The sequence below is a fragment of the Siphateles boraxobius genome, unplaced genomic scaffold (assembly GCF_051911475.1).
Source record: "Siphateles boraxobius isolate OS27281-9 unplaced genomic scaffold, OSU_SipBor_1 77, whole genome shotgun sequence".
Taxonomy (NCBI): Eukaryota; Metazoa; Chordata; class Actinopteri; order Cypriniformes; family Leuciscidae; genus Siphateles; species Siphateles boraxobius.
The window spans coordinates 9467032-9494754 of NW_027509205.1; the positions used below are offsets into that span (position 1 = coordinate 9467032).

General features: G+C 35.7%; 2 protein-coding genes and 1 long non-coding RNA gene across 4 annotated transcripts; all 3 read left to right on the top strand.

The window, feature by feature from the left end:
• Positions 1 to 1130: 1130 nt before the first annotated feature.
• On the top strand, positions 1131 to 8982 carry pa2g4b (proliferation-associated 2G4, b). Its single transcript, XM_077218632.1, has 13 exons — positions 1131 to 1384; positions 2114 to 2242; positions 2442 to 2547; positions 2635 to 2704; positions 2778 to 2870; positions 4701 to 4764; positions 4847 to 4925; positions 5012 to 5090; positions 5182 to 5315; positions 6526 to 6620; positions 6866 to 6993; positions 7660 to 7713; positions 8177 to 8982. The coding sequence occupies exons 1-13, from the start codon at positions 1297 to 1299 to the stop codon at positions 8240 to 8242; spliced, it is 1185 nt and encodes a 394-aa protein (XP_077074747.1). The 5' UTR covers positions 1131 to 1296; the 3' UTR covers positions 8243 to 8982.
• Positions 8983 to 11836: 2854 nt separating this feature from the next.
• LOC143725499 (uncharacterized) lies at positions 11837 to 12991 on the top strand. The gene is made up of 4 exons (XR_013198237.1): positions 11837 to 11925; positions 12038 to 12064; positions 12582 to 12604; positions 12689 to 12991. It is a non-coding gene; the product is annotated as an uncharacterized LOC143725499 (long non-coding RNA).
• A 1435-nt stretch (positions 12992 to 14426) lies between these two features.
• Positions 14427 to 27486, top strand: esyt1a (extended synaptotagmin-like protein 1a). Of its 2 annotated transcripts, none has more exons than XM_077218755.1 (31): positions 14427 to 14962; positions 17042 to 17083; positions 18005 to 18139; positions 18294 to 18367; positions 18643 to 18715; positions 18797 to 18886; positions 18981 to 19036; positions 19342 to 19462; positions 19699 to 19875; positions 20226 to 20308; positions 20654 to 20702; positions 20880 to 20969; positions 21057 to 21158; positions 21266 to 21337; positions 21445 to 21531; positions 22220 to 22369; positions 22447 to 22602; positions 22684 to 22860; positions 23062 to 23144; positions 23849 to 23897; positions 23979 to 24068; positions 24158 to 24253; positions 24404 to 24475; positions 24559 to 24645; positions 24768 to 24914; positions 25431 to 25552; positions 25693 to 25791; positions 25936 to 26067; positions 26146 to 26251; positions 26342 to 26391; positions 26475 to 27486. In XM_077218755.1, exons 1-31 carry the CDS (start codon positions 14621 to 14623, stop codon positions 26500 to 26502), a joined length of 3237 nt encoding a protein of 1078 aa, XP_077074870.1. In that variant the 5' UTR covers positions 14427 to 14620; the 3' UTR covers positions 26503 to 27486. The 2 variants fall into 2 exon arrangements, 1 of the variants encoding a protein (XP_077074870.1); XR_013198364.1 differs by having other exon boundaries at positions 14454 to 14962; positions 24737 to 24914.
• The last annotated feature ends 237 nt before the right edge of the window (positions 27487 to 27723 follow it).

Below are 27723 nucleotides of genomic sequence, written 5' to 3' on the forward strand. Positions count from 1 at the left end.
ACCTGATTTAGGTATCTGTAAAATCTACCCCCTTTTTTCTTTTTTCTTATCATTTTTTTTCTTATTTATTTCTTCTTATTATTTTTTTTACATCCGGGGATGGGGTGATGGAAGGGAGAACAGAGTAAAAAATGTTTGCTTTGTTTTACATGATTGTTATTCATTGTATAATCTGATGTGATATGTGAACTGACAATGTCATAAATATATTGTAAAAAAAAAATTTAAATAAAAAATCATAATCTTGCATGTTGTTGTCTACGAGTATATCTACGAAATTGGTAAATTTTAAGTCAGACATGACAATTTAGGATTCAATATTTGATTTAGATTAGTCTAATACATAGCAGATTTAGAAGCGTTTCATGAACAACAATGTACTCAACAAAAAAGGCACGTCTAGGCCTGGTTTCACAAAGCCAGGATTAGGCCTTAGTTCAATTAGGACATTTAAGTAGCTTTTATAAATGTGCCTTAGAAAAAAACATTACTGGTGTGAATCTTGCGACAAAACAATGGCACTGACATATTTTAAGATATAAGTTTCTATCAGTTAAAACAGCTCAAACATGCATTTTAGTCAGGGACTAGGTTTAAGCCTTGTCTGTGAAACCAGGGGATAAAGTCCAAACTAGTGTCATAAAAGAAACTTGTGCATGTTTTCTGAGGATTGAGACTGCATAAAATCTGATGGAGGCAATAAAATAATTATTCAGTTGTTGACAAAATGACAGCTCGACTGAAAAGTGCACAATAAAACTATTGTTTACAAGTGATATTTACCTTGGTTTTTCTTTATTTTCTTCACACACATTGGCTAAATTCTATGAAACCACACTTTCACCACATAAGAAAAAAATGATTTAGTAAAATCATGTTTATGACATAAATGTCGAAAATATTATTTACAATCTATAACTATGACAAAGAAAGTCCAAATTACAACCTTTATCTCATAATTATGATTTAGTGCTTCATAAATTTGAATTTTTCATGTCTATATTATATAATATGGGATAGTAAAATGCCGAACTAGAAAATTATGAGATAAGCCTATAAGGGCTACTATTAATAATTCCTCGAGGTCCCGCAGAGGTCACTCTATCAGTGCGTCCGCATGTTTGTGACTTTTATTTTGAAGAGCAGTGCAGTGAGCGGCCATCTTGCGCGTTTCCACGGCTGCTCTGGTGGCGCAGGCTGTGAGATCTAAAGCGTGCTGTGCTCCATCATCCTACAAGCGAAGCGAGGGAAAAAGTTACGACTACGAGCTCCTATTGAATCCCAACACTGACAAGCATGTCAGGAGACGACGAACAGCAAGAGCAGACCGTTGCTGATGACTTGGTGGTCACCAAGTACAAGATGGGGGCCGACATAGCAAACCGTAAGGATGATTCTGGAGCTTTATGTGCGATTAAGGGTTGAATTTGACCGAGCGGGGGTTCAGCTCAGCGCTCGGCCATGTGTCTGCGAGCTGTAGTGAGATTGCCATCGATGACAGTCATTTATGTTTATTTGACTTGGCGTAACTTGAAATCGTATCGACAAGCATCAGCACAATATGTTTTGTAATCTTAACTGGGTTATTTTATGTTATTAAATATTGGCTAGCGGGTTAGCCAGTTAGCTTTAGTTGTAACGTATGGACATAAAGTGATTGCCCAGAAAGTTTTAATTCGGTCATTTTTACTCACTCTCAGGTTGCTCTAAATCTGTATGACTATGAACCCGAAAAAATGAAATGTTTGACAGAATGTATGTGACTGACAGCCTGAGTCACCATTCACTTTCATTGCATTTTGTTCCTTAGAATGAGAGTGAGTGGCGAATGACCCTGTGATTCGGCGTTTCTCCTGTAGAGTTTTACAGTCGTCTGTGTGTCATAAAGTCCAGTATTGTCTGCAAGTAAATTTAATGCCAGGTGCTGAGAAAGCTTCAGCAAATATCAGTCTTCATTTTGTTTGTCACGGTTCCTTTTAGAAGTGCTTACAGATTGAATGTGTATTGATCTCCTTCAGACCTGATCATAGTGCTTTAGGTAATGTAACAGTTAGGGTTTCCAAATCCTTTGTGTGGGAAACTTTGTTGTTTCATGTGAAATCTTTCCCCTCAGAGGCTTTGAAGACTGTCATCGAAGCAGCCAAGCCTGGTTTGTCTGTCCTCAGTCTGTGTGAGAAAGGAGACGCTTTCATCACTGCCGAAACAGCCAAGGTCTTCAAGAAGGAAAAAGAAATAAAGAAAGGTAAGAATGTTTCTGAAAACCCAGTGTTTTCCCATTACATTTTATTCATTAAAATCTTGATTGTGGTGAGTTTTAATTATTTTAAATTAAAAAAAATGTAGAAAAATTATTTCTTATTGTTTTATTATATATGTGTGTATTTTTGTAACTATAAAAGTATTTGATTTTATATATATTTGGTATTCTTCTTGTGTGACAGGGATTGCCTTTCCCACCTGTGTGTCTGTGAACAACTGTGTGTGCCACTTCTCACCAATAAAGAGCGATCCAGACTACACCCTTAAAGACGGTGACTTGGTTAAAATGTGGGTATTATTTCTGCTTTATGTATATATGAATATATTCATCTGGTTATTAGAACATTTCCTCATTACTGCATTCTGTTTTTACAGTGACCTTGGAGTGCATGTGGATGGCTTCATCTCCAACGTTGCCCACAGCTTTGTAGTTGGCGCAACCAAGGTATGTCTCTCTTCTTTGTGGATGCCACATTCTGTTTAAACTTGCACTAACGTTTAATTTGGTGTTCTTCTAGGACAATCCTGTGACAGGACGGAAAGCGGATGTGATCAAAGCTGCCAACTTGTGTGCAGAAGCTGCTCTTCGGCTGGTTAAGCCTGGGAATCAGGTTAGATAGAATCAGTCTGGTTCTGTAAATAACTGCTTATAACATCCTCATGAATAATGATTTTAATCTTTTTTTGTCACAATAAATTCTCTATTATAAAATGGATAATTCCCTTTGTGGAAGCTAACCAATAACCTTGGTCTGCATGCAAGGACAATATCTTGGGAGAATGGTATTTAATAAAATAATGTTTAATCATTGTTATTTTAGTATTATTTTTAATTATATTTAATATTTCAAATTAGCTTTTTTTCATATATGTTTTCAGTTTCCATTTAAATTCAGTTGCATTGTGTAAAATTTCAGAGGATCCATTGACAGAAATGCAATATAAGATCCATAACTATGTTTTCAGTGGTGTATAAAGACCTTGCATAATGAACTGTTATGTTTTTATTACCATAGAATGAGACATTTATATCTCCATAACCACAGGCACCCCCTTCTATGGAGGTCGACATATTGTGTCGTCATGTTTCTACCGTAGCCGACAGCGAACAATTAGCGCTACAGAGTGCGTTTCGTCACTACCATGAAAAAGAAGTTTTCAGTGGTGTATAAAGACCTTACTTAATAAACTGTTATATTTTTTTTTACCTTAGAATGAGCAGTTTCTTTCTACATACACCGCGGATTCCCCTACATTGAAAAGCGCCGACATGTTTCTACAGTAGCCCTAAACGGACAAACGCGTTTCGTTACTATGTTGCTCTTCGTGCAAGGAAGCAAGCTTAGTTCAGCGAATAAAACACTGACACAATGTACAAGTAACAATAATATTTGCAATAACATAAGTTTTACTGAAAAATTAAGTAAACATAATTTCTTAATTTATCCTTGTAAAGAAACCTCATTGCTGAACTGGCTACTCTCTGCTGTCTCAGACGATGACATACACTTTCAAAAAAATTAAATTCTGTCATCAGTTGCTCGCCCTCATATTCTTCCAAAACCAGAAGACTTTTGTTCATCTTTGCAACACAAAAGATGTTTTGAATGAAATCTGAGAGATTTCTTTCCCTCTAATTAAAGTCTATTCACCTAACACTCTAATGCTTCTAAATGTTCATAAAGATATTTTAAAAGAAATCCATATGAATCGAGCAGTTTAATTAATCCAAGTCTTCTGAAGAGTCGCTTTCTATGATAAACGGATTGAATTTATTATTTTATTCACATATAAACATTGATCAGTGATTGTAACCAAGTCTATTCATCATATAATTGATTGTGTCTCTTCAAAAGACTTGGATTTAATCGCTTTATGAAAGTTTTTAAGTGTATAGAATAGACTTTCAATATCTTCATTTGTGTTCCAAAAGTAAACGAAAGTCTAATGGCTTTGGAATGACATGAGATTGAGTAAATGATGACAGAATTTTTCTCATTGCTTTTCCAAATTGAGCACTACATACAGTCACAAAGAATTGTTCTTTACACAGAATCTGAACCAGTGTCACAGACCATAATAATGCCATAATCACTTGGACAATAAGTAGGCTAGGCTATAGTTTTATTTGTATTGCAGAAATCCATTATCGCAGTAAGGTTTGTAGCCTACTTAATTGTCACAATTAGTGTGTTTGTTAATTTGAGTAATCTATTAAAAAAAAACTTTCAGCTTTCAAATTCTGTCAATTTTATCATGAAATACTAGCAATAAATGTAATTTTGGTCATTTCAACTTATTAAACAGCTTAAAATTGAACCAAGGCAACATCTTAAGTTCAAGGGTTTTTTGGCTAATAGTTTTATTTTATTTCAACTTAATTTCAATTACCGAAAATTATTTTTAATATTTTCTTCATCATCTGTTTTTCTGTCTCTCAGAACACTCAGGTCACAGAGGCCTGGAACAAGATTGCCCAATCATTCAAATGCATGGCCATTGAGGGTGAGCTGAACATAACCAGAACTCACTCACTGTTAAAGCATCATGGCGTGGTTTTTAAAACTCATTCTGTCTCTCTACACAGGCATGCTGTCTCATCAGTTAAAGCAGCATGTCATTGATGGGGAGAAGACTATCATTCAAAACCCCACCGACCAGCAAAGGTCAGGACGATGAAGCGCTAGATTGTTTTGGAAAATGATTGACTGTTCCTCTATGCTAAATGCTCTCTGTCCTTGTCTGCTCTAAGAAAGGACCATGAGAAGGCAGAATTTGAAGTGCATGAGGTGTACGCTGTGGACGTGCTCATTAGCACTGGAGAGGGAAAGGTGATGACTCTTCTTAGTGTCACTGTTCCCTCAATGTCTACAATTAACATGCCATAGATAGCTGATAACTTCGCTCTCTTTCTCCCTGCAGGCTAGAGACTCCGGGCAGAGGACCACCGTTTACAAGCGAGACCCCAGTAAGCAGTATGGCCTAAAGATGAAGACCTCCAGGGTGTTCTTCAGTGAGGTGGAGCGGCGATTTGATGCCATGCCCTTTACTCTGAGGTAATTTATTTTCAGTCCAAGTCACGATTGAATATTTTTGCTATCACTAGTTGAGTATCTTTAGTTAATTGAAGGGCAACCACTTAAAAATTAAATGAATAAATATTTTATTAAAGAGGTAAATCACAGAGGTAAACCTGGCTATAAAAGCTAAATTGTTTTTTAAATCGTTGCTACTTAACTAAAGGAAATAGAGAAGTATGATCTATAATTTTCACAACAGCCCTCGAGCTGTTTCTGTTTCTCCATAATTCAGTAATGCAAACGTAAAAGAGCAAAAAGATGTATAACTTTCAAATTGAATGTAAGGGTTTCTTTATTTCATGTTTAAACGTTACTTGAGTGTAAAATTAAGTCAATTTTTTTTTTTTTTTTTTTGCCAAATGATAAATTGGTCAATTTAGTTAAAAAAGGATAAATATCAATATGAATAAAATGTATATAAAAGTAAATTAAAAGGTACATTTTTCCATTTATAAAATGACACAGAATTAAGTATATGTACTGTTCAAAACTTTAGGGTTGGTACGACAAAAAAAAAATTATATATATATATATATATATATATATATATATATATATATATATATATATATATATATATAGGCTATATATATTATGCTGACCCAAGCTGAATATATTTGGTCTCTAATAAATGTGACTCCTGTGATGACAGTTGAATTTCCAGCATCATTACTCCAGTCTTCAGTGTCACATGATCCCTCAGAAATCATTCTAAAATGCTGATTTGATGCTCAAGAAACATTTATTATCAGTGTTGAATACAGTTGTGCTGCTTAATATTCTTGTGGAAATTGACCCCCCCCCCCCCCAGGATTCTTTAATGAATGCAAAGTTTAAAAAAAAAAGCATTTCTTTTAAATGTAAATCTTTTGTTACATTATAAATATCACTTTTGATCAATGTAATTCATTCTTAGTATTCAAATTATTTATTTAAAAAAAAAACTGACCCGACTGAATGGTATATGTATTAATAAATAATATGAAAGCATTAAATAAATATTTTACCAGGTCACTTTACATTTATGCATTTGACTTAGTGTACTCTATCTATTTGTTTATGTGCATTTTCCTCCCAATCAAACATGTGCAAGACAAACTATTCACCTCTGTTGTTCATCACATTTCATTTAGTCTCTCTCCTTGTCTTTCTGTCTTTGTGTTGTCTGATGCCTGTGTGCTATCAGGGCATTTGAGGATGAGAGTAAAGCTCGGCTGGGTGTGGTTGAGTGTGCCAAGCATGAGCTGCTTCAGCCCTTCAGTGTCCTGCATGAGAAGGAAGGTGAGACGCAAGTACCTCGGTATTAAAATTTCACTTTTTTATGTAAAATGTTCAAACAAGCATGAAGATAATGCGGTTAAACCCCACTCTGTAAACCGTCACGCCGGTGCTCAGAGAAGCGCATCAAGCTGATTTTTCTGCATGACCAGGTCAAAGACGGTTACTATTTTAGAAGTTTGGTGCCATCCGCAAAGTTTCAACAGTCATTTGGTCAAACCTTCTGTCTCCTCTTCTTCTCTTTCAAGGTGAATATGTTGCACAGTTTAAATTCACAGTGATGCTAATGGCAAACGGCCCTCTGCGTATCACCAATGGGCCTTTTGAACCAGAGCTTTACAAGTCTGAGTTTGAAGTTCAAGACCCAGAGCTCAAGGTAAGAGACTTAAACGCAGGGAACTAGTTTGTGTTTAACCCCAAGGGGCTGCTAAGGAGCCTATGAAAAATGTAAGTTAAAAAAAAATGTAAAAAGTTATTTACAGAATTTGACATTATTTTCTTTCTGATTTCCATGGGCTGGTTGGAAATCATGATCATTTTATTGACAGAACAAATTTTCTATATATATAATTTAAAAAAAGTTAACTGTTTAAACTAAGTACAACTGAAAAATTGTATAATTATGAAAATAATAAATAATTTAACCCCAATAGTTAAAGTTGTTTTCTTGCCATTTTACATATTCAAGTGCTTTTAATCCATTCCAGCACAAGAAGAGGTGAAAGAGAACTCATTCGGTACTCCCGTGCTGTTATCTGAGCGCACACTATCTGATAGTGCAGAAACACAGCATTGATTCCTCTTTCACGTTTCCTTACACATTCACACAAAATGTACACATACACACAAAATTGTCAAAATACCCGAAAAAGGATCCGATCCGTGACTGAAAAAACATGAGATTCGAACCATGAGTTTTGTGATCACATATATATATATATTTGTAAAACATTTTCTTGTTTCTGTCACATTTGGGGGTCCTTGGCGAAAAAAAGTTTGAAAATCTGGTCTATACAATGAGACATGTTTTTTTTCCCCGTAGGCATTGTTGCAAAGCTCAGCCAGCCGCAAGGCACAGAAGAAGAAGAAAAAGAAGGTTGGTTGTGTCAACAGCTGCTTACACAATTTGTAATGGTACTTTGTTGTGAATATGAAACCATATTAGAGACTTTAGATATGCAAAGATATATATATATGTAGTTAAATAACTGATTATTTATATTACTATGAATGGGAGAAAGTGCACTGTGCAATATGGTGAAATACACCCTGCTTTCTAAATAAAAGAGCCTCTTGGTAAAGTCATCGCGTCACTGCAGCTGCCATTAGAAGCTCCGGGTGCTATAGAAACAGTCAGTTTTCTGAGACGTGCACTTATGTGAAAATCAGGGTTTTTTGAGCATTTAGAAATTAAATTTATGAGACAGTTGTTGTCAGATTTGCGTGACTGAAGTGGCTGTCCAAGAGGCGTTTCAAAGATGTCAGCCAAGTGAAATGACTTGCCTTAAAAAAGAATTTACATACATTGACCATATTTACATAATTATTCTTGTCCCCAGGCATCCAAAAATGTGGAGAGTGCTACAGGACAACCAGTGGAGGCTGAGAGCGAAGCTGCTGCATAGACTGCCACTGCCAACCAAGCTGACTGACAGAGCCTCTGCACAGCCCAAAGAACAGAACCGTTAAAGCTAATTATGACCTGCCCCACTGAGAGGCCTTCCGGCCAAGCCCTTGAATACCTCCTCATTAGATATATAAGACTGCTAAAGGGTTTGTGCAGTTTACTTGCAATTGGTTGTCTTTAAATGAGGCTGCTCTTAGAGAGGAGTGTATGGATGAGCAGGCAGATACTGTCCAACCGCGTTTACAGGAGGCGAGTGCTGGGGTTCTTTTGACCCTCTCTGTCATTGTACAAGCCATCATGAACAATAAAAGTGTAATGGTGGCACTGTTTAGGCAGCATTGCTGTGAAGTGCCATTCATGTCCATGCAAATGAGATCCCTGTTTGAAATCTGTTAAAGATTGAGTTTTTGTTTTGTTTTTGGGAAATTATCATAGTTTGTTTTGATGACCTGTAATGAGTCTTTGGAGCAGTAACTGCCTCATCACAACTTAAATATAGCAAACAACTACAATAGAAGCACTGTTTATAAATTTGGTAAGCTTTGATTTATGTTAAGATGACATTTAAGCATTCATTTTCTAGTATTTCACAAATTACAAAATTGTTTCAATGTAGATCTTCCCTTCAGCGTATTGGTCTGACTCCTGAAACCATTGTTTTTTTTTTTTTGACTAAACTGACTGACCAAATTATCCTGCCATTTTATAAGCGTACATCTAATAAATTTAATTAGCCAATTTGTGGATCAGAGCCTGGTTTGTTTCAATTTAAGCACTCAAATATTATTATTTTTTACTCTGGATTACCGTACATACTTCTAAACAACTGTGATTCATGATTCCATCAGAATGCAGTCATGTGATAAGCAGTGCCCCCAAAGGGAAAAGTTGTTTTAATGTCAGAAGATACGAAATGTCAAACCAAATGGCTGGCATGTGCAAAACCAAAAATGACATACATTTTTTAGAGAGAATTTATCTGAGCCATTCTTGCAATAACTGGTCCCAATGTGTCCTAGTAAAGAATCCACAAGTGAGTTCATATTAACTAATGACATGGTCTACTAAATCTGACAACTAGAAGTGTCCACATTTTTTATTTTAAAATCTAGTGAAATGTTTTGCTTAAACCCCATTTCACACATGTATTCAATGATCAGTAAAATATGTTGTTGTCATTAATTATTCAAATAAATTCGCGATAAAGTAAAATGCGATCAGACTAAAAGTAGTAAAATGCGATAGGGGGCCCCGGCTGGGTCCGGGCCCGTAAGCAACCGTGTACCCTGCTTACCGGTAGTTACGCCTGTGGTTTCATACATTAAGAGTGGTTAAGTGCCTAAATACTTGTGCTTATTGTACATTAACAGAGAAAGACTTTATTGAATGTGTTGGAGGGAAGTGGTTGTAGGTCCACAGTGCTAAATAAATTATGAATATATTAATCAAATCTGCAGTGTAGTACTGGAGCCAACACATTTTATTTTTCTGCTAATTTACTGTAGGCCTATTTGTTTTTACTCCAACTACGCCTGAAACTCCTCTGTTATTTCTAGCTTTTTTTAAAGTTGGATGATTAAATGCTGTGGCAAAATCGTCAAGTTGGTAATTTAGACAATTGAAAACATGGTTGTTTTTTTCATAAATAGAAAAACGATTAGGAATATGTCCATGAGAGGATCAAATTACTCCGAATCATCAAAATGTTTAATATATATATACAGTATATATATATATATATAGGCCTATATTAGGGGTGTAACAATACCCTCATGTACATATCAAGATACTGAACTCACGATACGATGATATTGTGATACTCAAAAACATATGATAAAAGTTTTTAAAAAATTACTGTGTAAATAAATAGGCTTGGACTTGGTGCTGGTAACCCAATGCACAGGACAATGGTGACACCAGAATAAAAAATTTCATGATTCCGAAGCTGAAAATAAAGAATTATTATGTCACTGACTAGATATATTTAAAATAATCTAGGCCACTTTTTATTGGTTACATAAGAAAACTTGAAAACTCTTAACTCTAAAACTTATAAATTATAGAATTATATAAATTTTAATTTTGGGTGAACTTTACACCATATATATTGTATTTTTCTATTGCGATATATTGTGACACGATATATTGTTACAACACCACTAATATATTTATATTTATTATTATATACAACACCCCTTTTATATTATTAGGGGTGTCAACATTTGAAGTGGATCAAAAAAGTTAAAGTTGTCCTAAGAAAAGAACGGGTATTGTCCGAAATTAATGTGCAATGTGCATGTTTTTTTTTTGTGCAAGGTGTCAGGATCTCAGAGACTTAGATAAAGAATCCTAAAAAAAACGACCTTCTCTTAATAAGTATCACAAGGTGAAGTGCATGTAGTAAAATACAAGAAGACTGTTTTTTATAGGCATTATAAACAGACAGATTGAGAGTGACTCTTGAAGGAACAGCACCACATCCTCTCGTACCACTGTTTGAAGAATTCCTCTTTCAGAATCTGGCTGTAAGTTTGGGGAGTTCCTTTTTCAGTCCATCTCTGCAAAACGGACTTCAGAGCTATAGACTAAAAAAGAACTCCCAAAACTCACTGCCACATTCTGGAAGATGAATTCTTTAGCAGCAAATCAGTATATTAGACTGATTTCTGAAGGATCATGTGACCCTGAAGACTGGTGATGCCGAAAATTCAGCTTTGATCACAGGAATAAATTACATTTTAAAATGTATTTAAATAGAAAACAGTAATTTTAAATCGTAATAATATTTCACAATATTACTGTTTTTTTTTTATCAAATAAATGCAGCCCTTGGTAAGAGACTTCTGTTAAAGACATTAAAAAATCTTACCGATCCCAAACTTTTGAACGGCGTGTGTGTGTATATGTGTGTGTGTGTGTGTGTGTGTGTGTGTGTGTGTGTGTGGTTTCCTTATAATATATTTGTCCGTCGGATTGATTTTCATAGCATAATCGTTTGTTTTGAAGGTATTTTTTCGGTTCCGAAATAGAGTGTCGTCCATGTCAAATAGCATAAAATAAAAGATGGAAAATACAGTGTCAAAAAACAAATTTTTAAGTTATGAAATAAATGAAATATTACAAGACTATTTAGCCTAACCATAGAATGTTTATATTTATATATAATAGATTTTTAAGGTAGGGCATTCCCACAAATATAGCCTCTATATATATATATATATATATAAGGCTGTGTTTATTAAACAAGGTCTGAACTAAAATAATACATTTAAATTGAAATGTAATTTTTAAATATAACATGTAAATGTATTATTAATTGTATAATATTATTAATTATAAGTTATAACATAACATATCAAATACAGCAACATGCAAGACAGAAAGAAAGAAAGAAACAAGAATGCAATTTTTTCGTTTCAACAACTTAGTTCCCCTTACAATAGGTGTAGGCTATCACATGGCCACTGATCTACAATTGCATATTAGTGGGAATATATATATATATATATCGTTTAATAAACACAGCCTGTGTAATCATTTGTGATGCGTTAATTTGATGATTATCGACAGGTGTAATCGAACACGTTTCTTTCACAGTCGCTGAAAAATGACGCAATCGAGACGTATAAAATAGCCCGTCCTCCTCATGACGTTCTCTTGAAGTCGTTGTCGCTTGACGAGGTAAGGAAGTGGTCTCTGCTGATCTTGTGTTAACATCACTTACAATCTATAACAATCCAAGATATTTACTTGCCATCCAGCTTTATTTTTAACATTACTTGTTTATTTACAGAACTATCTTGTCATCATGAGAGCGAAGGTAAGTTCAACTTTCATGTATTTCACGTTAAATGGGGTTTGTCATTATCTGGCTACCCTTGATAGCAACTAGGATGCTAATACACGATTTCTCATAGCTTTTACGCGTTAACTATTCTTTGTTGTTTCAATTATTTGGTTTTTAAAATAGTGTTTTGCTCCAAGTGTTTTGTCTTTTTTGAGCGTGGAATAGCCACACGCAGTTATGTTGTATGTTTGGGCCTTCTCTGCTAGCCTGACAAGTCGGTTGTTTCTCAGAAGATATTTCGCAGGACCACGTTGAATTTGCAGCTGACTCTTGTGTTTTATTGATTACTTAGTCATAGTTAAAAATGACACTATTACATACTAAGTCATATTCATTGTCGGTTTTTGCATTTATTTCCGAACCGCCATGCTGCATGGCGATTTGGCGAAAACGCAGCCATTGCGCTAGTTGCTAATGCGCATGTGCAGTTTTACTCATATGCATTGTTCGTCTGAATTACCTGTTTGTACTAATGATTGTTCTCTTTTAGTGGCGAAAGAAGCGCATGCGCAGGTGAGTTTAACCACGAGTTAAAACTTTGTCCCTCCTGCATTGAAATAAGCATGAAATAACGTCCCATGTTTGTTTGGTTTAAAGGCTGAAGCGTAAAAGGCGAAAGATGAGGCAGAGGTCCAAGTAAAGCGGCCGCCGTGCGCTGAAGCTGGGAGTGCTCCTCCACTTCAATCTCCTCAGCACGAGTCTGCTGGAAGCCCAACTGAAGCTCCACTCAAGCACCATCAATGAGGCCTGCTTTCATCTGAATGAGGATTTGGATCTCCATTACCTGGTTCTGTGGAAGCATCCTGGTCTTAATGACCATGTGAACTGTTTTGGACATTCCTCAGACCTGTCAGCTCAGCGTGTTTTTGTTAATGTTCAATAAATCTTTTTGGTTTAAAAGAATCCTTTTTTGTTATGTTTTTAATGTTATGAATTACAAGTCTAAGGTTGTATTTGCTGGTGCAGTGAAAAATGGTTAAGATCATAAATTTGTTCAGTGCTATTAGATTTTGCCTTGCTTCTGTTTTCCCTATGCCATGCAAAGTTAATCTTAAAGCGTGCTAAATGTACACTACCAAGCAATTAAATCTTAGTTTTGAAGTTTAAACTATAGACTTTCCTAGTGTTCTAAACATGATGCTCCTCAGACAGAACTGCCATTTACAGGCACATTGTGATCCAGGTCTGTCTATTGGTCTCCTTTTATATAGTGCTTTACAATATGTATTGAATAAAGCAGATTTACAGTGACTAATGCAAAAAGTTCATTTTGGCTGAAAAGGGTGTAATTGTTCAGCTGAAGTCAGTTCTGTTGTATAAATCCTATTTATGAATTGGTTCTGCAAAAAAGATGGGTGTCATCAGTTTAGATCTCATTTAGTGTAGGCAAATCAAAAATGAGTAAGATCAGTCCAGTTTTATATTAAGTTATAAAAATGTTCCTAATAGGTCTATAATGATTGCATATAAACAATTGAGGCCCCTTGCTAGGTTGAGAACCACTGGTAGTTGACCGCAGCTTTTAACAATATGGATTTTTAGTGCATTTCATATTTTATATAGCTATTTGAGATTAAATCAACAGTGCTTTTAGTAATCTGACTGCAGTGCTAGCTGTATTAGGTCTTAACATTACCTCTTCTTTGGGACAGAGTAAATTTTAGGAAGTGTATAGAAAATGCCATTGATTTATGAAACTTGCATTAGTAGGCTACAGATTAAATCTCTTTCGGTTTTATGTAGCCACAAACTCGGTGATGGATAGGTTTATGTTGCTAGGCAACAAACTAGATGGACATAAACTCGGTGACTACAGTTTGCAATGTATTCAGTGTTTGATTGTAATGCACTGCAGCTTTGCCGGTAGGACATAATGTTGTCGAATTTTGACAAATGTTCGTTTGCTACACTTCATTTGACAAAAACAATTTCTGCTTAGCGTGCCGTGTACAAAGGCACACCGCATTGGTTGTCACATGACAGTATAAACACCCACGCGACAGCTTATAAGAAAATTGTATATATAAAAATATGTATAAAATATATTTTTAAAAAGAAATATGTTCGTTAAAACTATTTATCCTCCAGCCGTGCTAGAGGATAAATATTTTAACGTAAATTTTTCTTTCTTATATATATAACGTTAAACTCCCTAATTTCGCGTTTAGTATTATCAGTAGCGCAGAGCACAACACAACGGGGCTGAGTTTACAGCTGCCGTCTTCGTGAAATATGCATTATCCCATACCCTGACAGTTTAAGGTTCTCGCTGTGGTTTTAACAAGAATCGAGAAGGGCTGAAGGTATTAAAACACGCCCCTACACGCCCTTCTCTTAGCAAACTACAAATCCACAACTTTCCGCTGCAAAGGAGCTGACGTTGCTGCTGTTTTTTTTTTTTTTTTTCGTAGAATGACAAAATATAAGAAATGTTCTGATCATATTTACTCGTACGTGTATAGCACTCGTTACTTTTGAGCTGTATTGCTTTTTTTGTTATTGTCTAGCGCTCACAGTAGACAGGATTTGATGCAGAAAGAGCCGATGTCATCTGATGATGCGGGGCCGAGAGCGGGTGCCTCTCCGGAGGCTGCGGATTTGCCTCTGCCTCAAGACTCCGCTGGGAAACACGCCGTTTCAGTTCTCTGGTCCTTCGGAAAGTGTGTCGCTGCCTTACTGCCAGTCTACCTGGCTGGATATTTCGGATTCAGCATTAGTTTAGTTTTGCTCGGTCTTCTGGTTTATACGGGATGGAAACACAGTCGCGATGGAAAACAAGCGCGACTGTTAAACGCGATGAATCTTTTGGAGAATGACCAGGATGTAATCCCTACACGGGTGTTTCGAAGTAAACGGGACTTACCGGCATGGGTAAGTATTTTTGTACCATATTTGGTATCATTCTGGACCGGTTGTCAACCGTTCACCTACTCAGTCTGCAACAAATGCAAAATCTTTGTGCAGATAGACAGTATTTATCATGCAATGTCTTGCTATTAGGCCTATTTTTGTTTACAACAAGCGTTAGAAGTGTATGGGTACTCTCACTGACAGCCTGATTCCGTGTTATGATTTTAATATTTGTCCCCCTACTTTTACAGTAGGCTACACATTGTTAGCTATGAAAACAATCCCATCATTCTTCAACCATATTTCCCCTCATAATTACACACTTATAATGCAAATATAGATATTTCTTTAACATCTATTTTTATTTTATTGTTATTTTACTGGTACATATTTTTTGTTATTACTAAGTAGCTAATCCAGTAGTGACTAAGTACTAGTACTTGTTAGAGTATATTTTCCTATTTCACAATTTAACTATTGATTATACTAGTACTTGTTCCAATAGTGACTATATATATTAAATTAGTCACTAAAACGTATAAATTACCTGAAAGTTAATTTACCTGTTACTGGTCATCATCCCATTAACAAGTAAATATCCCATCTTGAACTGCTCCTAGCCAAATGCATTTACCATTGAATTTTAGATTGTAATTCAGATATAATTTATTCACTTCTGACATATACATTCTAGTAAGATATTCACTAGTACATGTAGACCTTTTAGGCTGCCACTAGTCACTATCCCATTAACTAGTTAGTATAGGCCTACTATTTGTGACTGGTAACCATTACATTCACCACTGAATTTTAATGAGGACCTGTAGTTCAGATATTAACTATCCACTTCTGCCTAGTATGCATTCCAGTTGCAGATTGACCTACCTATTTCAGTTGTACTAATAACTGGGTGACCGTACTTAGTCTTTAGTTAGTTACATTAAAATAGTTGCTGGTATCTATTCCAGGTTTCCTAACAGTAATTGAATAGAGACGTCTGCCTGTGTATTAGGCACCATTAATATGTATTCCAGCTTGTAGTAGTAACATGTTATTCTTTCTAGTAAGATTATCAATTGAATAATAAAGTAGCAAAATAGCTCTTCTGACTAGTCTGCATATGACAGGTAAAAAAAGTAGTAGTGAGATAAGTGGGTTTCGCCTTCACTCATACAAAAGGTTTGTTGGATTTTTGTTAACAATGAAGTCATAGTTTTGGTGCAGTGTTTAATACAATATTGCAACATTAACTTCAGTCAGAATGCATGATCATGCCCTCAGCCACTTCTGACAATTACATTTTTTACAGTTTTGTCCCTTTCATAAGCATTCTTCTATGATATATTTCATGTTTATATTCTTCTCCCCTCACTCATTTCTTTGCCTGTCCCTGATTAACTTCATTACATTCCAAAGTCAGACCAGCCCTTGCTATATTTGGAACATTGAAGTATCCAATCTCGAGGGACTGAGTCACCAGCAGCAAAATGGCAAAACAAGCCATTTGCAGCAAGAATTTGGTGAGGGGGTGATGGGAAACATGAAGAAGTTAAAAATTGTTTGGAAAAGTTTGACCTCTGCTCAGAGAAACAGTGATGCTACTTTCCTCACATACCTCAGTCAGTAGCTTGTACATAGTGTCTTTATTTAACTAATGCTTATTTTTTTTAAATTTAAAGAGCACCGGTGTCTTTAAATATATATTCATAGGTAAATATGTATTAAATATATTTTAATCTACTTTTTCCCAGTGTCTTTATTTATTTCTTTATGCATATGTAAATATGTATTATATATTTTTCTAGATATTAAAAATATAGATCTCAAAGTCACTCTGTAGGATCAAGGATTAAAATAGTTTTTTTTTAACCTTTATTATTTGGTTGTATTTATTTGAATGTAATATTGAATTTACGGTGTATGCACAGCTGATCTCTTCCCTGGAAAAGGCTGTTTTGTTAACAACAGCTCCCGACCTTCACGATATTTACTTACAGTGTACAAAATAAGAGGTCTCCTTGCATACAGCATGTAGAACCAATCTGTTATATAGCCTGTGTGGACATCAGAAGTCAAAGTGTACTCTTTGTTTTTCCACAGGTGAACTTCCCTGATGTGGAAAAGGTTGAATGGATTAACAAGGTATTAAACTCTGTTCAAATACACAAATGGGCATGTGACCGCAGCCGCTGTTCTCATTATTTCTGCTCTATGTCCCTGAGGGCACTGTGTATGTTTTCAAATTCAGTGCCTGAAGATAAATAGTTAAACGGTTAGGCAGCTCTCCAGTCTGTGTAATGTCTATTAAGTTAGTGGTGTTTCTGTTGTGATTGGTGTAATAGACCTTATTTTAGAATAAAGGAACCACAGACAAAAATAATTAATACTGGCTTTGACATTTAATAGTCTGTTCACATATAAGAGCTTTTGTTTTCAGAGTACCAGGACAGATATTTCACAGATTATTCTTGCACACCAGGCTTTTTGTCAGGATTCAGGCTTCCAAGGTTTGCCTCAAATAACCTTTTAAGTTTGGATAGTGAGAATGGTAGGGTGGATTGTGGGATGTGCTTTCAAAGTTCACTACAAACACACACTGCTTTTAAACATTACTTGAATTGAGGACATTTGCAAACACCCTACAATAGATGTGAATATGTTACAATGCAGGTTTTGTGATTTTGATTTAACCATATTTTTGCTGTGAAACTGAACAGCACAGATTTAAGTTGTTGTACCAATGTATAGAAAATCAATCTAGTTTTATTGAAACTCAATCTAAAAAGGATTTTATTAGAGTTTGTTGATTGCAGCAGTCTGATAAAGAAAATAAATGCTCTATAGGGGTTTCCTCCTAAGTGCTTATGGTTTCCGTCTGAGGTTTGACTGGTAAATTAGACTTAATGTGTATGGAATCGTTTCAACAAACGTAATGCTGTAATGTTTGTTTATCTCATGGAGTAAATTACATCCCATTACATTTTTATATAATATCCTTTTCAACAAAAATGTCTTTGTGAGTCTCTATCGGTTCTTATTGTTTGTAACTATCCTGGCTCATAGATATTGCAGCAGGCCTGGCCGTTTATTGGACAATATCTGGAAAAGCTGCTGGTGGAGACTATTGCCCCTTCGATCCGAGCCGCCAGCGCGCATCTGCAAACTCTCAGCTTCACCAAAGTTGACTTGGGCGATAGGGTATACAAATCTGTTTCTGATAAAAAAGTTATTTGCATGTGTTTCTCATATACATTTGATTCTCAATTGCTGATTCGCCAGAGATATATTTTTAAACACAGACTATTGACTACGATTTTTAAACATAATTGTATGTATTGTTTTTTTTTAACAGCCTCTGAAGGTAGTTGGGGTGAAGGCCTACACTGAGCATGATAAGCGTCAGGTGATACTGGATCTTTATATCAGGTAGTGTCTTTGGTCTCTTTCTTGGCAAACAGGTTCTCAACTTTGGAGTTGTGACTGCATCTTATTTTGTAGTATTTTTTATAAAGTATTTTATTGTATTTTAAAATAAAATTATTTTATAAAATGTTAAATATATAAAAACACAACATTGATATTATAAACACATTGATATTATAAACATATGTTAAAAATATTATGATAAGTTTTCTTTTTCATTTAAATGATATAAATGTGAACCTTTCAGCCATATTTAAAACTTTTGGTCTGTTTTGCAGTTATGCTGGAGATGTGGAGATTAACGTTGAGGTGAAGAAGTACTTCTGTAAAGCTGGAGTGAAAGGCATTCAGGTAAGGAAGAGGACAATGGGACTCCTTAAAGATAACTGATAAAAGACTCATTGACTAAAACCAGTATCCCTCCTTCTATAGCTCCATGGAAAATTGAGGGTGATCTTGGAACCTCTAATTGGAGATGTTCCTCTTGTTGGAGCCGTCACCATGTTCTTCATTCGCAGACCTGTTAGTCAAGCATTTCCCATTTTAATTACTAATATCACATCATTATAACCCCTTTTTACTACACAGTCTTTGTTTCTACTTCAATTCCCCATAGACACTTGACATTAACTGGACTGGCCTTACCAATTTATTAGACATACCTGGTTTGAAGTGAGTGCATTTGTTTTGTATCATCGTTGTCTTTTGGGTTTATGATTCAGATATACCACAACTCCACTGGACCTGTTAATACTATAACTCTTTCTCATATGCTTCATTCATTGATAATCAGTTGAGCACTGGTCTGATTATTCAGTCTGCTTCCCTCTATTCAAATAAAGCAGGGAAAAATGCAGTCATTCATATTAATCATAGCTGAACCCATTATAATCACCCAGAAGCCATGCTGTCAAATATTTTAAATGTATTTTGTTTGTGTTCCATCCTCTGTACGAACCCCTTGCATTCATTTTCAGTGCCATGTCGGACACTATGATAATGGATGCAATCGCCTCTTTCCTGGTTCTCCCCAATCGTCTCACTGTGCCTTTGGTGGCCAACCTGCACGTAGCACAGCTGCGTTCCCCTCTCCCACGGGTAACACTTCACTGTGCTTTAATGGAGTATTTAACAATATTAACCTCCTTATTTGAACTATTCATGATCCATCAAATGTACTTTAATACTCCATAGTTTCATCACGCATGCTTGTCCAGTGTAGCTGCTTCATAATGTTGAACTGCAAGGGCGTGTTTCTCATTTACATAATTACATATGCTAATTTAGACACACCTCATGCACTCTGCTTACCCTTGTTTTGTGTTTTCCAACAGGGAATTGTGCGTATCCACTTGCTGGAGGCAGAAAACCTTGCTGCCAAGGATAACTACATGAAAGGGGTGTTATCTGGCAAGTCTGATCCGTATGCAGTGCTACGTGTGGGAACCCAGACCTTTACTTCTCACCACGTGGACAACAACCTTAATCCTCAGTGGAGAGAGGTGTACGAGGTCAGAGAGAGAGATGTGTATGGGTATCATGTGATCAGTGTGGTTTATGTGCTTAAAAAATGTGTCTCATTTCTGAGTAAAAGGAAGCTGTGGTTTTTCAAGCTACTAGCACTATGTAGATATTTGCTGTGTTTTGGCTGTTGTAACTGCTGGAAACAGCAAGAAAAAACAAAATGTGATAGTGGAGGATGTGACTATCATGTGCTGAGATCAGATGAGCAATGAGCAAAAGCACAAGCTCAGAGAAAACAACTACAAGATTATTTGTTCCAAATCTTAAAGATGTCAGCATGTTAATTGCTCAATGCTGTTTATCATATTTTATATATATGTTTTTGTGTGTTTGTTAGGTGATTGTTCATGAAGTACCTGGTCAGGAACTGGAGCTGGAAGTGTTTGATAAAGACCCTGACCAGGATGACTTTCTTGGGAGGTATTATTTTATATTACAGATTCTAAATTAAATTCTAATGAATAATTATATAAATATAATATATACATATTTTTATATACAATAATATATATGTATATTTTATAATTAATATAAAATGATCAAAATATGATCTAAACATGATTAATATTATTATAAATAAATTATATATATATATATATATATATATATATATATATATATATATATATATATATATATATATATATATATATATTCCTATATATCATTGTTTTGATTTCTTATTTTATTAATATCTTTATTAATAAAAGAACTATGCTTTCCTATTTTTTGTGTTCCTCTGTCTCTGAATTATTTTCTTTTTAGAATGAAGCTGGATTTAGGTATTGTAAAGAAAGCAGTTCTTTTAGATGAGGTACATCTTTTACACTGACTTTCTTTTATTTATATATCATTTTAGATGTTTTTCTTATACCAAGAAACCTTTCCATTATTGTTCTGTCTATCGATCATATTTTTTTCACCACCCTTTCAGCAGTGCAGTCTGTATTGTTTATAATAGTAATGTAATGCTTTTTCCCTGTGGTTTTAGTGGTACACTTTAAAGGACGCAACATCTGGTCAGGTTCATCTCAAGCTAGAATGGCTCTCTCTGCTGCCCTCTGCAGAGCGCCTTAGTGAAGTAAGATCTTATCTGATAGACTATAAAAAACTGTGTATTTGCGCTCTGCTCCTTTCATTTCCATACTAAACCTTTTATTAAATACAGGTGTTGGGGAAGAATAAAAACATTACGATATCTGGTAAGACAGCAGATCCTCCTTCTGCTGCCATTTTAACTGTTTATCTGGACCGGGCACAAGATCTACCAGTAAGTTTTTATCCTGAACCACTATTGTCTTTCTTTCAACATCTATTGTTTTGCTAAACGAGTGCTTTAGATGTTGACGTTATTCAGTACAATGTATTTCTATTCAGTTTAAAAAAGGTAACAAGGACCCCAGCCCCATGGTGCAGGTTTCTGTGCAGGATACCACCAAAGAGAGCAGGGTATGATGTCATCGCTCATATTATACATCACGTGTAAACATTTATGGCATATTTATACATTTTGGAGTCACGCTATTACATATATTCTCTCATTATTAATAAACCAGACGGTGTATGGGACTAATAATCCAGTATGGGAGGATGCCTTTACGTTTTTTATTCAGGACCCACGCAAACAAGATATCGACATCCAGGTATAGTCACTGTGATGGAAAAATATTGTTAAATATTGTTTTTCATGATGTAATTTCAATAATATCATTCCAAGTACTTATTTAAAGTGCCCCGTAAAATGTCTGCAAAGTTTCAGAGATCAAAGTGAACAATAAATAGAGTTTGTAACAAATCTGCTTAATGCCACCCTGTGGTCTTCATTGGCTGCCCGTGAACAACATCTACTTTGACCAGCCCTCAAACACTGTAGTTGTTGCTGAGGCCTGGAATTTGGTTTGTTTTGTCGACATGCTGAGAAGACACTGCTTTTTGTGCTGTTCGTATCACTGTGTCCAAGTGCTGAGGAAGCCTCCGGAGCTGAAATTCAGGTATAGGAAATAGGCGCTGTAAGCGGTAGACCAATCACAACAGACTGGGCCGTCTGACGAATAGGGGCAGAGTAGGCTCTCAGAAGGAAGGGGTTTAGAAAGGTCGAATCATTTATCGAACTGTTTCAGACACTGTGAGAAAAGTGATGATACTGCTGTGTAATGAGAAAATTAAAGCATTTTTTTGACCTTGGATGCATATAAACCTATTGTAGGAGATTCCAAAACAAAATTAGAAACCTTTAAAACAGCATAATAGGGGAACTTTAATTGTACATATTTATGTTAACACCCATTTCTTCACTGTAACTGTGTTTATCTTTGCTTCCACCTGTTCCAGGTGAAGGATGATGACAGGGCTTTGACTCTGGGCACTCTGTCTATCCCCATGTCCCGTTTGCTCTCCAGCACTGAGCTCTCTATGGATCAGTGGTTTCAGCTAGAAAAGTCTGGACCGGCCAGCCGAATCTACATCACAGTTATGCTGAGGGTAGGATTGAAAACATTTTTTTATGATTAAAAACTTTGAGGACACATAATGCAGGAGTTCTGTGATGTTGGTTTCAGGTGTTGTGGCTAAATGAAGATGCCATCCTTACCACACCTGTGTCTCCATTACCCGGAGATGGAGATGAATCAGAAGTATCTCCAGGGACAACAAATGTGGCCCCTACTTCAAAACGTCCCGAGCACACTAGTCCAGACAGCAATTTTGCTTCTGAGGTGAGCCTGTAGAGAAGTGTAGAACTTTGAAAAAAAAAAATACAGACTTGAAGTTATCAATATTTGTAATTGTCAATATAGGGAGTTCTGCGGATCCACCTGGTGGAAGCCCAGAGTCTTATCGCTAAGGACAATTTAATGGGTGGCATGGTAAAGGGAAAGAGTGACCCATATGTGAAGATCCGAGTGGGAGGAATAGCCTTCAAGAGTCAGGTCATCAAAGAGAACCTCAACCCCACCTGGAATGAACTTTATGAGGTATGCATGCTGATTTATTTTGTGTGCAACATGGAGGGATATGGCTTCTTTCTCAAAAGAGAAGGATTCCATCTTGATTGCTGCTTTAATAGTTGCTTCATTCCTCCACTGCTGCAGGCATGTTCAAACATTTATTTTCGTCCCTGCAAACTGCAAAGGGTATATGCAAAAGTAATGCATACCTGCCTGCTTGTACTGTAGGTGATCTTGACCCAGCTCCCAGGTCAGGAGGTGGAGTTTGACCTTTATGATAAAGACATTGACCAGGACGACTTCCTTGGCAGGTGAGACAACAACCCTTCAATCTGCTTTTAGAATGCTATGCTGTTGTTTAGTTTTATTGTACTGATTCATGAGTAATAATGGGAAAAAAAACTTAGACTTCTGGTCAAGTTATTGAAAGAAGTATTTTATGCTCACCAAGTCTGCATCTGTTTGATAAAAAAAATACAGTAAAACATTTTTTATAAAATAGAAATAGAAACTTGAAATTGATAGCATTTGTAATATTATAAATATCTGTATTGTCACTTACTAAAAAGTATTAATTCCTATAAAAAAATAAAAACTTACTGACCGTAAACCTTCGAACTGCATTGAAAATGTGTTTTTTCCTTCCTTTGACTCACTGTGGATATCACACATGTAGTACGTTTTGGTGCCACTAGCTAATAACAGGACCTTATTAAAATGAGGGTGATTATTTAAAAATTTGAAACAATTGCTTTTACAATTTGTGTGACAGAGTTGACAAATCATGTTAGGGTTATGGTCTGAGGACAGATGGTTTTAATGGTAGTGAATAATAAAAATAAGATATATACAATGCAAGTGTATATTTGTGTTAAGAATATGCTAGTGATAATCTGTGATTTGTCTCAAAGTGGCAGGTAAGATTGTGTTGTGTGTTATAATATTTTGGCTAGTGTATCTAGAGTATCAGTTCTTCTTTTGATGAATATCAGTATTGTTTAATATCTGCTTGCAGGGTTAAAGTAAGTCTCAGAGACCTCATCAGTGCTCAGTTTACTGATCAGGTGAGTCTCTCAGTGCATGTTTTTAAATGTTTTCTATATCTGGTTGTATGCTTGTTTATTTATGCCGGCTTCCTCAAACAGTGGTATACTCTGAATGATGTGAAATCTGGACGACTTCACCTTGTGTTCGAATGGGTGCCTAAAGTTTCAGATCCAACCAGACTTGAACAGGTAACACTTTATATATGCTTTTATTGTTCATCTGAATTCATTAAATATTAACATTTGTTGATTGGTTTTGTGATTTTTTTTGTATCCAGATTCTACGTTACAACTATCGTCAGTCTTACCTGAATAAAACGGTTCCCTCTGTTGCACTTCTTTTTGTGTATATCGAAAGAGCACATGGTCTGCCTGTAAGCTTAGTTTTATTTTCATCAAAATATTAAATTTATTTCGTCACTACTTAATTTACCATAACCAGTAGTTAGCATGGACTTCGCTTCAATTAACTGTATGAATATATTAGCAGCACCCAGCATTAAAAAATGTAATGTTGTTCACAGTTAAAAAAGAGCGGGAAAGAGCCAATGGCAGGAGCAGAAGTGTCGTTCAAAAACATATCCTACCGGACCAAAGTAAGGCCCCTTAAATCATGGGTCATTTATGCTGATGTTATTAAAATATCAAAGACTCACAAGGGATAATTTTTCCCTACTAGGTTTTCAATCGCTCGACTTCTCCACAGTGGGATGAAGCTTTTCATTTCCTGATCCATAATCCAACAGACGACACACTTGTAGTCAAAGTGAGAAGCTGCATTTTACAATAAATATTGATTTTAAGGTGTGCGTTTATGTCAGAAGGACAACATTGACATCATTTTTTCTGCTCTGGAGTGTATATTATGTGAGTTTGGTGTGTGTGTAGCTCTCTCACAGCTGGGGCCAGGCTCTGGGTTCACTTGTGCTTCCACTGAGGGAGCTGCTGAATGAGAAGGATCTGGTGCTGGACCGCTGGTTCAGTCTGGATGGAGCCATGCCTGAGAGTCAGATTCTGTTGAGAGCTGAACTCAAGGTTAGAAATCACACATATTTTCAACATGTGCTGAGCAGCAGGACACATTTACATTCAGCAACATCCACATATTTTTTTGCTATATAGTGTGTTCTGTTCAACATGGAATTAAACACATGCTCACCAATGCTGCATGTATTTAACCAAAAACATTATTACATTATATTATATTATATTGTATTATATAGAAAATGTAGAAAAAAATGCTTGGGGTGTGTCTTGCAGTAAATAATTAGTTCCTGATGAGAAAGACACTTGAATAAACGTAACCAAAAACATTATTATAATTATATTAAATACTGTTTTCTTTATATTTCAAAATGTAATTTATTCCTGTGATGGCAAAGCTGAATTTTCACTATCATTACTCCAGTCTTCAGTGTCACATGATCCTTCAGAAATCATTCTAATAAGCTGACTTTATGCTCAAGAACCATTTCATATTATTATCAATGTCACTTACCCCAAACTTCTTGACAGTATGTATAAAATAAAAACATCTTACCTGTTTATCAGCTCCTAGACAGCAAGCTGGCACAATGTAGTGATGCGGAGGATGCTAGTCATGTGATCCTCAGAGGAGAGACAGCTGCTGCAGCCAATCGTGAGCTCCGACACAGAAGTGTGCCCACCCAAGGGTGAGAGAGAAGCTATATTACCCCACAAAAGAAACTATGTTTCATTTGCAACCGTAGCTTAGTTTTCATAGGAAGAGGCAAAAAGGTAACTGACCTTGACATATGTATTGGTTTATGTTTGTGGATGGATGCAAATACAGAGGTGAGGATGCCAGTTCATCCGGGAATGCCCAGATTAAGCTCTCTGTTGCCTACTCATCTGAGGAGAACCGATTGGTTATAACCATCCATGCCTGCAGGTAGGAATCATACAAGCACCACAAATTATTTAAAAAAAAATTCTCAAAACAAAAAATAATGAAATATGTATATTAAACGAAAAAATAGCCTTATTACTGGTTATGTTCCTCAGTTTATTTTCATAATTATGTATTCTTGCATAGGAACTTGGCGTCCTATTCTAAGGATCCTCCAGACACTTACATCTCATTCATTCTGCTTCCGGACAAGAACCGGAACACCAAAAGGAAGACCAGTGTTAAGAAGAAAAGCCTTAAACCTGAGTTCAATGAGAGGTTAGTAAGAACATCATTAAATCATTATCTGATGACACACAGAGCCAAAGGTTAACCATCTTTCACTCTCTCCTACAGATTTGATTTTGACATGCCACTTGAAGAAGCTAAGCAGAAATATCTTGAAGTGTCTGTCAAGAACAGCGTTTCCTTCATGAGTCGTGAAAAAGAGCTTCTTGGCAAGGTATTCATCATGTGACGGGTCAGATAACAACACCACAAACATTATAGACCCTCTTAAAATGACTCAATTTCAATCGCCATTCTGTTTCAGCTTCAGATAGACTTGAGTCAGCTGGATCTCAAGACAGGAGTATCACAGTGGTATGTGCTATACTGTTGTTCACTGTAGATTACTCTGAGATTACAGTGTTTGCTTACATCTATTTTTATTTGTATAATTTCAGGTTTGACTTGTCACATGAGACCAACTGAATGGCCTTCCCATGTTGATTTTATTCGCAGTCGTTTAAAGTGAAGGTCGATTTCACGGATGTTTACTTATTCCGACACTAGCAGGGGGTCGGAGTGTGTTCCTAAAACAGAGTGTCCTGAGTTTGACGTTGTAAGGACTAAGATTGTATCTATAGCTTTGACCCAAAATATAGCATGCTTGATTCCCATCATAAAGAATGTGCGCACAAGAAGGCTACGAGAATGCCACCTTGAGTCAACATGCCAACTTGTTGGAGAAATGTTACATTTTTAAGTATTTAATTTGTAGCTTCTACTTTTTAATGAGCTCCTGCACTTTATGGGTCATTGAGAATGCAGCAATGGGATTGAGCTGTGATTTTTTCAGTGTTTATTACATTTCATTCCAACAAAAAATACTTTTGGAATTGCTTAGTTTCACGTCAAGCATTTCAAAATAACCAAATTGCTAAATATTAGTATTCAGTATTTCTTTTTTTTCTTTTTCTTTGAAGAAGCCCAGATGAAAGGAACATTTTTAATTGTTTCCTCTTTGAAATCTAAGGCATCACAAGGGTTTGTTTAGTTATTATCTGAGGACTTCTTTATATCTTTGTGTTTCACATATTTTTGCTTCATGTTTGTGAGTTGACAATTCATTTTACACATATCAAAAAAGTTTCAATCACTGTGCAATGTCTGTACTTTCCCAAAGATTTAAAAAAAAATATTTTGCATATGTATGTTTGAACCAAAAGGTAGCATGAATATTTAAATTTTAAGTGCCAATTAGTCTCTGAGAGACGTTGGTCAAAAATGTTACAAAAAATGCTTGAGTTGTGTCTTGCAGTAAATATTTAGTTTCTGATGAGAAAGACACTTGAATAAACAGGTGTAGGGAGGAAAATAAAGTTGTTCTTTTTTACATTGAAATGTAGTGCTTCTGCACCCTATTATTCCGAGCCTGTATTGCAGTTTTAATAAATATTCCATTTGCACTTAAAAGACTTGAGCTTTATTGTTCGATGTTTTAACATGCATTTAGCAGGCTACATTTAAAAAAAATAATTTCTTTATTCAAAATGAGTTCAGTAATTATTTTCAGAATTATATACTGTTGTGATATTCGATGTTTGATCACTGTCTGAAAAAAAAAAAGTAGTAGGCTTCGCTATACCGCCAAATAGTCCTGAATGAAGTCATTAAAATGCCACAGCGGGGGCTACTGGGATTCCCAATTAG

Coding starts and splice junctions, on each gene's coding strand:
- pa2g4b (XM_077218632.1), top strand. CDS start 1,297: ATGTCAGGAGACGACGAACAGCAAGAGCAGACCGTTGCTGATGACTTG. Junction 2,705..2,777: donor TTGTAGTTGGCGCAACCAAG/GTATGTCTCTCT, acceptor GTGTTCTTCTAG/GACAATCCTGTGACAGGACG. Junction 4,765..4,846: donor CAAATGCATGGCCATTGAGG/GTGAGCTGAACA, acceptor CTCTCTACACAG/GCATGCTGTCTCATCAGTTA.
- esyt1a (XM_077218755.1), top strand. CDS start 14,621: ATGCAGAAAGAGCCGATGTCATCTGATGATGCGGGGCCGAGAGCGGGT. Junction 18,140..18,293: donor AAGTTGACTTGGGCGATAGG/GTATACAAATCT, acceptor TTTTTTTAACAG/CCTCTGAAGGTAGTTGGGGT. Junction 23,898..23,978: donor GTGCTCAGTTTACTGATCAG/GTGAGTCTCTCA, acceptor TTCCTCAAACAG/TGGTATACTCTGAATGATGT.